This window comes from Scylla paramamosain, unplaced genomic scaffold (assembly GCF_035594125.1).
Source record: "Scylla paramamosain isolate STU-SP2022 unplaced genomic scaffold, ASM3559412v1 Contig6, whole genome shotgun sequence".
NCBI classification, from domain to species: Eukaryota; Metazoa; Arthropoda; class Malacostraca; order Decapoda; family Portunidae; genus Scylla; species Scylla paramamosain.
The window spans coordinates 473,635-485,000 of record NW_026973671.1 but is presented as its reverse complement, the minus strand read 5'-3'; the positions used below and the strand labels follow the sequence as shown (position 1 = coordinate 485,000).

The following is an 11,366-nucleotide window of genomic DNA, read 5'->3' as shown; positions in this document are numbered from 1 at the left end:
TTTCAACATTACCAGTATTTCTGTGCCTCATGACCGTAGTTGTTGCGGCACCATTCAAGATTTTTTTTAATCACTTTACTTCTCTCTTGGTGACCTCTTAATCATCCAGTGTTCTTACGTTCCTCTCTTATAGTCGTGTTTCGCTTCCACTGTGTTCATGCGTTCCTGTCTTATGGTCATGTTTCACTACTCTTCCCCCTTCCTCCCATACCAGGTCCCTACAGTGAATACTTCTCGTGCAAGCTAAGGATTATGAGGACAGCGAATCGCCCTAAAGAGCCCGCTACCTAGGGGGTGACCGTGGCCCTGTGTTCTGCTGCGCTGCTCCTCATTTGCTTCATTGCAGCACTGGTGGTGAGCGTCTCTCTCTCTCTCTCTCTCTCTCTCTCTCTCTCTCTCTCTCTCTCTCTCTCTCTCCACTCACAGCCTTGGCTTTTTCCTACCGCATAATGCAGCGCCCTAAGAAATTAAAGAAAGAAAAACGAGTAAACAAAAAATCATAAATAACAAGGTAGTGATGTAGACAAGGTAACAAAGTGACAAAATTCATTCATGATTTTAGAAAATGATTGTATTTTTTTTTCATCTCAACTTTTTTTATTTATTTATTTTATTTATTTTTTACGTAACGTAATATACTTGTCACTGTTTCCGCTAATCATTTTTTTCTTTCCATTTGGAAAGATCTCTTGTTCTAACACAGGAAGCAGCTTCCGTAGAAGAGTCGTTGTAACCCAGTCAACAAGGAAGGTAAGGCATGAAGACAGGATCATGCGGACCATAACTAAGGCCAGCATTCAGAGACCCTTTGTTCTCTCACCACAGCGACTGAGGTGCTGTTAAAGAAGACTACGATATGTTAAGACAAGTAGAATCTACCTGCCAGATACTATATAATGGTTTAGGGAATAGACCTGTATTAGATAGCTAGTATACTCAATAATTTTGCTCTGTGTTGATATCTCTGTTTCCTTATTCTTGAAATAATGAATAAAATGCTCAGCAAGCTATATTCTCTGTTGACCGTCGTAGCAAACAGTGTTGTGGTGATCCTTTGCTCGATGGATTCTGTTACTACGAAACCGAGTCTTTTGTGTTGATTCGAGTCTGTACTGGTGATGGGCACCAATAAACCTGGTAACTGCTACATTCCTCACCTTCCCCTGGGCTCACTACACAAAAGGTTTGGTGTCTTCAAAACGATAAGAGAGGTGTGTTGTATTTCAAGCCATGGGCATCACTTGACAACACAAGAACATGAGGGAAGCTGCAAGAAGCCACCAGGCCAACACGTAATAGTGGCATCATGAAACATATCTATTTGCACCTATCATCCTCACACAGTAATTAATCTAATCTATTTTTGAAGCTCAATAATGACTCAACACCAACAACTTGATTAGTAAGTCTACTCCATTCATCTACCACTATCTGAGAACCAATTCCCAATTAGAGTGGTAGACTGAGGAACACTGACCCAAGACGTGGCAGCAAAGGTCCTCCGCCTACTTCACTGAACGGGAATGCACGGCAAGTATGATAAACGTTTAACACCATCATTCAAAAGGATGTCAATCATAACTTCAATATTTGATTGCAGGTAAAATTCAAATTGGACACACCGTAGTAAGCGTTTGTTTTCGTGATAATTAGATTTAGTTACTCTGAATCAGTGTCTGACCATGCAGACTTAATTAAACAGAAATATCAAAGAAATTAAAACTGCACATAATTAGGAGAGTGTTCTGCTCTTTTTAGGTTACTGAACGTTAGCAATTTAAGGATAATATTATCAGTTTTGCCAATACTATTTTGTGAAGTTTGAACATATCCACTTCATCACTAATTCATGACATCGTATTAGCTGCATTCCCTCCTTGAAATGACCAGTTATTTTATTTCCTTGACCTGATTCCTGGCGCCCATTTGTAGAAGACTGTCAGATTCACCACTATTATTTGGTAAAGTTAAAACACATCCACTTCATCACTAATTCATAACATCATATCAACTTGTGTGTTCCTCGCGAAGTGCACTCCCTTCTTGAATAACCCATTGTTTCCTTCACCTGACTCCTGGCGGTCATTCATCAGATACTGAGATGAGAAACGTTGTGTCAAATTGGCCCACTGCCACGCACACGCTCGCTCATCAATTACCTGCACGTAACGTGACATACACACACAAAAAAAAAAAAATAAATAAAAATAAATAAATAAATAAAATAAAATAAATAAGTGAATAAAATAAATAAATAAAAAAACTGGTGCAAAATTCTACATCTGACGGAGACTTTCGTGATGAGCCGGCATTTCATTTGCTTTCACCACAGCGTAATCCTCTAAAGCAAGCTGCTACGTCACCTTGTTTTCCGCCGCAACCCCCCTCCCCCCTCCCCCCCGAGGCTGGCGTCACGCTGCCTGGTGCTGGGGAGAGTTTATCGTGCAGCAGATGTGAGCACATTCATGAACCTCGTGATGTCTTTTGTCGCGCTGTGATGTAAATCCGGAACATGTTTGCTCGGTGGTCACAAACGAGGGAAAAAAGATTGACCTTTGAGTCCTGTGGTGTCGCTTTCCTCACGGATCGCTGTAGCCACACGTGCTCTCTGTCACCGCGAGTGCCAGGTGTGTGCAGCAGGTGGGTGTGAGCAGAAGGGAAGGATGAAGAGGAAGAGCAGGAGAAGGAAGAGAGGGACTAGCGTGAGGCGAGGAAGACAGTGAGTGAGGGAATGGCGGTGATGAGCGAAGGTGACACGCACAAGTGAGAGAAGCGGGTTGACTGAGGACGTTGGTGGCGGCCGCGGCGAGGGAAGGAAAGGAGGGAAGGAGAGACGGGAGTGGGAAAAGTAGGAATAAAAGAGAACGTAAAAGGAGTCACGCAGGAAAGCAAGAAGGAAAGACCGCCGTGCTGTGACAAGAGTAAAAGTGTCAGTAGGTTTGTAGCGAGCAGGGAGGAAAGAAATGTGTGTAGCGTAAAACTGAGCTGCGAAGGAAGAAAGAAGACAGGAAAAGAAAGAATTTGAGATGACTGGGATGAAGTAAAAAAAGGAAGGTAAAAGAACATGGCCAGAGAGGAAGCTGTGAAAGAGGAAGAGGAAAACAATATTATAGTGGAGGAGAGCAGAGTATAGGCGGCGAGGACAGGAAAGCGTGTGAGCGACATTCACACGAGGCTGATCAGGCAGCAGGAGGCGGCGTGAGAGGGAATATAAAAGTGAAGGAAGAATAGTACGAAAAAGTAAATAGGCAGGTTATCAAGCAAGAGGCTGCATGTGACTCGTTACTCATGAGTGCTTGTGAAATGCTTCCTTATTGTGTTGCCTCGTGGAATACAGCAATTGTTCGCTGATAAAGGAGACCCGAGGCTTGGTTGTATTTCTTGTTTGTCTGGTGGTGTGTTTGTTTTGTCCTTGAGTTAGAAGCGTATTCACCACCCTCACTCACTCACTCATCCCATTCTTTCTAAACACTTTTCCGTACATCACCAGGCTGCCCATCACTGCCACTGCCCCTCTCATCCCCTCTCATCACATCCCACCGCCCGCGCCCCCGCGTGCCGTCACTCGAGGAGGCAAGAGGGGGAGGTGGAGGGAGTGTTCTGGACAATCACGTGTTGCCATATTGGAAAAATTAGTTAAGTGTAGTTAGAGAGCATAACTGGAACATTTCAACCAGATCCTATTGTACTAACAGCCAATCCTCTCTTACCGTCACGGGGAGAGAGAGAGAGAGAGAGAGAGAGAGAGAGAGAGAGAGAGAGAGAGAGAGAGAGAGAGAGAGAGACGGGCACATTCTTATTAGTAAAGGGGCCAGAACTTGTTTTTCATTTAAAAGCATTTCTGCACCTCAGTTATAGCCTTTCTCTCTCTCTCTCTCTCTCTCTCTCTCTCTCTCTCTCTCTCTCTCTCTCTCTCTCTCTCTCTCTCTCGCTGCCCGCCTGCACCCACACACCCCCGCTTCACCCCGCCACACACCTCCACCCACAATCCCGCCCCGACTCACTCCGCCGCCCACCTGCAGCCACACAGCCCCACCTCGGCCTTCATGATTTGTTATAACCAGTACAAGGTTATTTTCTTTATCCTAACTGTTGCAAATAAAACTCTTAATGGCCGTGTGGAGAGCGTAATGAGTGACCCTCCCGCGTCACTCCCCCGCCCTCACTCCTCTCATCACTCTCCCTTCCTGCCTCCCTCCTTCCCCCTCCCTCCCGATCTCCTGCACCATCTCCCACCCCTCCCTCTCAATACCGGCGTGTCATTAGCGGCCTAATGAGCCTTCCCGGCACACGGCAACACTTACCGGCAGCGCGGCAACACTTCCCAGCACACGACAGCACTTCCTGGCAGCAAGGCAGCACGGCAACACTCCCGGCAGCACGGCATTACAGTACTGCACTGGGATCACGACGATCTCTTTCACTGTGTAACTGGATCACGGCAACAACAACGTAACAGCAGAACATCAGTGACAGGCGGCCGCAGCTTACGGAACGAATTTTATTCACTCACAACACCGCACCTCAGAACTTAGCACAGGTTTTCCTTCCTCGCATCGCCATTATCGCCCTTGGTGCGTGTCACAGCCATCAGTAAGCCCGTGTTTAGGCAGTAAGTCAAAACCAAGTACCGCGCTCAGCACCAGAACGAGGGACACGCCACGCTTCACCACACCGCCACACGCCATTCACTTCACTGCACCACAAGGAAAATAAGTAGCAGGCAAATCCTGACAGAACCAAACAAAACAACATCATTATTAATAAATCCTATAACATGAACCTTCTCTCCCTCACTGGCTTAGGGACTCCAGTCGCCTATACTCTGAGAGGCTCTCAGCTCACAGCCGTGATCGCGCATGCCCACCACCCGCCACCCTCGCCACCACCGACCCACTCCATGAACACGAGACACGAGGCGAAGCACCTTCTCTCTAACGACACTGAAGGCCTCCATACTATCCTCATCGACTCGCCAACAATCTGAACGCGCACAGCTTAACCACTAGTGCCGTCTGCCTCTGTACACGCCCTCCACACTGGCCTCCTGTCCCGCGCCAACAATTATAATTATCTCCGCCACCGCCTCCACGTTGCTGCTTCCAAACACCTCTGTCACTAGTCCTTTTATAGTACTAGTCACACACACACACACACACACACACACACACACCAGTCTGAGGTGCAGAGGCGCGTGAAAATATTTAGGTGGAAATAAATCAGAAGGAGGTGGTGGGCGTCTCTGTGCGGCAATGGTGTGACTACGCAACGTGCAGGAGTGGCGGCTGCTGGAGGGTGCAGGGAACTTTTCAAAGGCGACTGGGAACACTTCAACAACGATGACAAAAATAAATGAATAAATAAATAAACAAAATATTCACACGTCTGCGAAAGTCAGAACAATTAAATGCTCCGTGGTAAAGTGCTTATCTCATTGCTTTAAAGTTATCAGTTCGAAACCCGCTTAGATTAAATTGTTCAGAGAGAGAGAGAGAGAGAGAGAGAGAGAGAGTTAGATTGAATACATCTTCAAATGCTTCGCTTCAAGCTTCGAATCATTGCAATATTTTTTTTCTTTCTCTATTTTTCTTTCTCCTCTTTTCTCCTAGATCTCAACTGAAGCTTATCGAGAAGAACAAATGTCTCCTTCTACAACATGTTTTAAGTCAACACCTTCTTTTTCCCTTCATTACTATCTATCTATCTATCTAAGAAAAAATAAAACACCTGCCACGTATATATTGAAGGTAGTGGGAACGCCTGTGTGGTTTTCAATTCATGTGTGTGTTCGTCTTAGTATCAGTGGAGAGAACAAGCGGAGGAGTCGTCTTGTTATGCTACGTCTTTCTTACATCGTGACGGCCATTCAGTTAGTGGTGGTGGCGGCGGCGGCGGTGGTGGTGGGTAGTAATTGTGGTTGTGGTGGTGGTGGCAGTTGTTGTGGTAGTAGTAGTAGTAGTAGTAGTAATAGTAGTAGTAGTATCTTTGTTGTAATAGTAGTAGTAATAATACTTGTAGCAGTTATGTTGTTGTGGTCGTGGTTATGATTGTAACAGTAGGGGGAATAGAAGTAATCATAATAAGTAATAAAAAAGTAATAACAATAACAATAATAACAGTATCAGCTTTATTATTGTTGTAATAGTAGTAGCAGCAGTAATGATTGGTGGCTAACAGAAGCCATCAGTCAACACAACGCCCCACACACACACACACACACACACACACTAACAGAACGCCCGATACCTGGAGAGAATCTGGCGGTCCAACTGCCGCCCCGCCCCGCCCCGCCTCGTCTCATTTCTCTCCACAGTCTTATCATTCCACATCATTGTCCACTCCACTCACCCTGCCTACCCGCCTGCCTGCCTGTCTCTACACCCAAGCCTTTCTGGAAGCTGACTGGAGGCTGGTGGATTGCTGCTACATTAATCTTAGTCACGAGAGAGAGAGAGAGAGAGAGAGAGAGAGAGAGAGAGAGAGAGAGAGAGAGAGAGAGAGAGAGAGAGAGAGAGAGAGAGAAAGAGAGTTTGGTTCAATTAATTTTTACTTATTTTATTTTTAGTGAGTCAAGGCGTCGCAACATTGAGGTCACATGTCACAGGCTAAGGTTACGGGGATGAGTGCTACTTCTCCCGCTGAGATGAGCTAGTATCAAATTTTGAGCTGTTACAGAATTTATTGGGTTAAGGCGTCACAAAAACGGAAGTTATGAGGTGCTTGATATGATTATGAAAGAAACCGCTGCCTCTCCCGCTGAGAAACCTGAGTGGAGGTAAACAACGAGTATTTTCAGTCTTATAAATTGATCCTTGAGCTTGTATCTCCTTACATGGCAATGGTAATGGCGGCGGCACTTCCAAACTCACTGCTTGTACATGCGTATTATCACTACTGTGTATTAATATTACTACTGAATTATACGTTACCATCACTACTACTACTACTACTACTACTACTACTACTACTACTACTACTGTCAAGCGACCTCAACCTCACCTCACCTGACCTCCTATCAACTGTCTGTCTACGGGGAAACAGCTGCGCAAACATTACTTTCCTTGTGTATATATTAGTGAACGTACTACAGTCCAACGTGAATTATAAGGACACTAATGTTTCTCTAATCCTGAAATGCCTTTGCGCTGCACTCCGACTGCTTTCAAAGGCTTTAGTTGAAACTACTGGTCTTTAAGGGTTCTTTTTTACGATTCTAATGATAGATTAGCAAGATTTCTACATTTTTACCGGAGAAACACTCTTGAGAACCCAGCTAATCATCTTTATGGCCTTAGAAAATAATCGTGATGAGAGCAAAGCGTTTTAGATTACAGCATCTATACTGAAGCTTAATGAGTCACGAGTAAGTAATGTACACACACACACACACATACACACACACACACACACACACACACACACACACACACACACACACACACACACACACACCAGTTATAGAATTTTGTGACTTGTCTCTGATCGGCACACACACACACACACACACACACACACACACACCAGTTATAGAATTTTGTGACTTGTCTCTGATCGGCACACACACACACACACACACACACACACACACACACACACCAGTTATAGAATTTTGTGACTTGTCTCTGATCGGCACGCACACACACACACACACACACACACACACACGTTATAGAATTTTGTGACTAGTCTCTGATCGGCACACACACACACACACACACACACACACACACAGGGCAGTGAAGTGAGTGGCAGTGCATTGTTGTCACCACCACACACCACCACCATAATACCACACCACGATACCCTTGGCTCTCCACTTGTTTGTTACCCACCGCACACCACCTACAGGCCCGCCCGCCCATCCATCCACCCGTCTCCTACCCACTAATCCATCCATCCACTACTTACTCAAACACATCCACCCATCCACTCAGTCATTCAGCAATATTCACCAACTCACATCCACCTACCCACAGCCCTAACTCCAACCATCTATCCACCGACTGACACTCACACACCCATCCACTTCTATTACCTCACCCATCCAGCCACCCACTTAACCATGTCCACTCATCCAGGACGCCCTGACCACCCCGAGTCTGCCCAGTCTGTCGGCCAGATACCAAAAGAGCCTGTAGAAGGTTGGGAAGGGCCTGCTGCGTCACCCACGCCTACGCCACACGCTGCCGCAGGACGCGCTTCGCCAGATCCGTGCCATAGGACATCACAAGCAGATGACACCCCTGAAGGCGCTGCGCACGGAGCGATACCGCCTCAGCGCGATTTCCACAGTGGTGCGAGCCACTAACAGTGAGTTCCTCTCTCTACATTAACCTTACGTTTAGGTTTAAGCCTCCCAAATCCCACTGTATATTTTCAGTGTAACAACTGCAATATCAATGAACCGTTTGTTACTGTAACATTTTTATTACCCACCGCACACCACCTACAGGCACACCCGCCCAGCCATCCACCAGTCCCCTACCCACTAACTGACCCGGCACCCACCCACACTCACCCACCCCTCATCCCACTTCTACCCAGTTAAAAGACTGGATGTGGCTGAAGATCAAGTAAAGATGTCAAAGTGGTCAGTAATTAGGGAAAGGTGTACCAAGTGGCAATCAAAGGCCTAAACACCAATTATACAGCTTTGTGACTCGTCTCTGATCGGCGCCACACACACACACACACACACACAGGGCAGTGAAGTGAGTGGGAGTGCATTGTTATCACCACCACACCACCCCACCATAATACCACACCATTATATCCTTGGCTCCCCGTGTCGCCCTGCCGAGCCCCGCCAAGCCCTGCCCCGCCCCGCCACTGCTAAGGTAAGAATTTCCCGTCTATCACCGTCAACATTAACCATAATTTCCATGGTTTTACAGATGTTTCCAGGTGATATTTGGACTAGGGTGTACAGGAGTAATGGAGGAGGAGGAGGAGGTGGAGGGCAGAGAGGAACAGTGTGAGAGGGAGGGAAGAGGTGGAGAGGTACGGAGGAGAGACGAAAGAAAAAAACATTTCGGCCCAAAATCGACATCCGTTTCTTTTTTATTAATAGAGTTGGCATTGTTTTGATATTTGATTTAGTATTATAAAACTATAACAAGGACACCACAAGCAGATGACGCACCTGAAAGCGCGGCACACACAGCGATACAACCTCAGCAGGATTCCCAGCGTGGTGCGAGGGACTAACAGTTAGCTCCTCTCTTAAGATTAACCTTACGCTTAGGTTTAAGCCTCCCCCAATCCCACTGTATATTTTCAGAGTAACAACTACCATATCATTAAACTGTGCTTTACTATTTTGTTTATCACCCACTGCACACCACCTACAGGCCCACCCGTCTCCTACCCACTAACCCATCCACTACTTACTCAATCACATCCACCCATCCACTCAGTCATTCACCCATATCCACCAACTCACATCCACATACCCACAGGCGTAACTCCATCTATCCACCGACTGACACTCACACACACACACATCCACTTCCATTACCTCACCATCCAGCCACCCACTCAACCATATCCAGGACGCCCTGACCACCCTGAGTCTGCCCAGCTTGTCGGCCAGACACCGAGAGACCCGGAGAAGTTTGGGAAGGGCCTGCTGCCCCACCTACGCCTACGCCACATGCTGCCGCCCGACGCGCCTCGCTCGGTCCGTTCCACACGAAACCACAACCAGAAGACGCACCTGAAGGCGCCGCACAAAGAGCGATACCGCCTCAGCGCGATGCCCACCACGCTGTGAGTCACTAACAGTTAGTTCCTCTCTCTTACGTTTAGGTTTAAGCCTCCCCAAACCCACTGCATGTTTTCAGTGTAACAACTGCCATACCAATAAGCCGTTTATCATTATAATCTTTTTATTACCCACCACGCACTACCTACAGGCTCACCCACCCATCTACCCATCCGTCTGGTACCACTAACCCACTTGACACTTACCCACACTCATCCACTCATCATCCCATTTCTACCCAGTTTAAAGTTTAGATGTTGCTGGAGATCAAGTAAAGATGTCTCAGTTTGATTGATAATTCGGGAAAATTTTACCAAGTGGCAGTCAAAGGCCTAAACACCTGTTATACAATTTACATTACTCGTCTCTCATCGGCGCCACAGAGACACACACACACACACACACACACAGGGCAGTGAAGTGAGTGGGAGTGCATTGTTATCACCACCACACTACACTATCATAATACCACACCATGATATCCTTGGCTCACTGTTTCGCCCTGCCATGCCACGCGAAGCCCTGCCCCACCTCGCCGCTGACAAGGTAAGAATTTCCCGTCTCTCCCCATCAACATTAAGCATAATCTGCAGGGTTTTACAGATGTTTCCAGGTGATATTTAGACTCGGGTGTACAGGAGTAATAGAGGAGGAGGAGATGGAGGGGGAAGAGGAAGAGTGCGAGAGGGAGGAAAGAGGTGGAGAGGTACGGAGGAGAGGCGAAAAAAAAAAAAAAAAACATTTCGGCCCAAAATAGACATCGTTTTCTTTTTTTTTATTAATAGAGTTGGCATTGTTTTGATATCTGATTTAGTATTATAAAACTATAAGAAGTTACAATTTGCAACAAAATCTGCAGTAGCCGTTGTTGTTGTTTGTGGATAAACATAACACTCGGTATTGTATTATTTTTCATTTTTCTTATTGGCACACCTAGGATTTAGTATTTAATTTAAGACTTAAAAAATATAAGAAATATATCACCAGTAATGATATCCAATAAAACCTTGTCTAACAGCTCGTATTTTCAAATTTGATGTGGATCAGCTGGCGGATTTAAAAAAAAATATTTCTTTTATACGGTGAGGAATGTGTGTTTTCTTTACTTATCTGTAAAGTAAAAAAACTTTTGTATTCAGAATATGTAATATAATCTAGTCTGGCTGTGTTTTCCATTTCGATATAATGATTTTTTTTGGCCCCGTTTGTAAAATTTCGTGGAAGTTTTCTGGAGTTTTCATTATTATTACTGAGTTCGGTAATCTTCTTATATTCTGGGTATTCGTTAAAATATGTTAGCTGAAAAAATATCATTAATTACGAAAAAACAGAGAGAGAGAGAGAGAGAGAGAGAGAGAGAGAGAGAGAGAGAGAGAGAGAATAGAGGAAAACCTAAAGACCAAAACACAATTATATAATTACATATCAATTACTAACGAAATGACAACAATAATAACGATAATAGTAATAATAATAATAACAATAATAATGATAATAATGATAATAATAATAATATTAATAATAATTAATACTACTACTAAGTTAAGGTAATTCAGTATAATTTTTTAAAAAAGGTAGTCGTAGAACACACAAGGGGGAATAA

General features: G+C 45.2%; 1 protein-coding gene and 1 long non-coding RNA gene across 8 annotated transcripts in view; one reads left to right on the top strand and one right to left on the bottom strand.

The window, feature by feature from the left end:
• The window catches only part of LOC135096717 (uncharacterized), a 6,601-nt gene extending 5,377 nt beyond the window's left edge, over positions 1-1,224 (top strand). Inside the window, exons 7-8 of one of the 2 annotated variants that reach the window (XM_063998450.1) lie at positions 215-351; positions 685-1,224. In XM_063998450.1, coding sequence (XP_063854520.1) covers positions 215-291 — 77 coding nt within the window. In that variant the 3' untranslated portion in view covers positions 292-351; positions 685-1,224. Of the gene's footprint in view, positions 1-214; positions 355-684 lie in introns of both variants that reach the window. The other variant, XM_063998449.1, reaches the window with a different exon arrangement.
• Positions 1-5,100, bottom strand: part of LOC135096709 (uncharacterized) — an 18,246-nt gene extending 13,146 nt beyond the window's left edge. For 3 of the 6 annotated variants that reach the window (XR_010264957.1, XR_010264956.1, XR_010264958.1), the window contains exon 1: positions 4,305-4,767. This is a non-coding gene — a long non-coding RNA (uncharacterized LOC135096709). The other 3 variants (XR_010264954.1, XR_010264955.1, XR_010264953.1) reach the window with 3 other exon arrangements.
• Between the last annotated feature and the right edge of the window lie 6,266 nt (positions 5,101-11,366).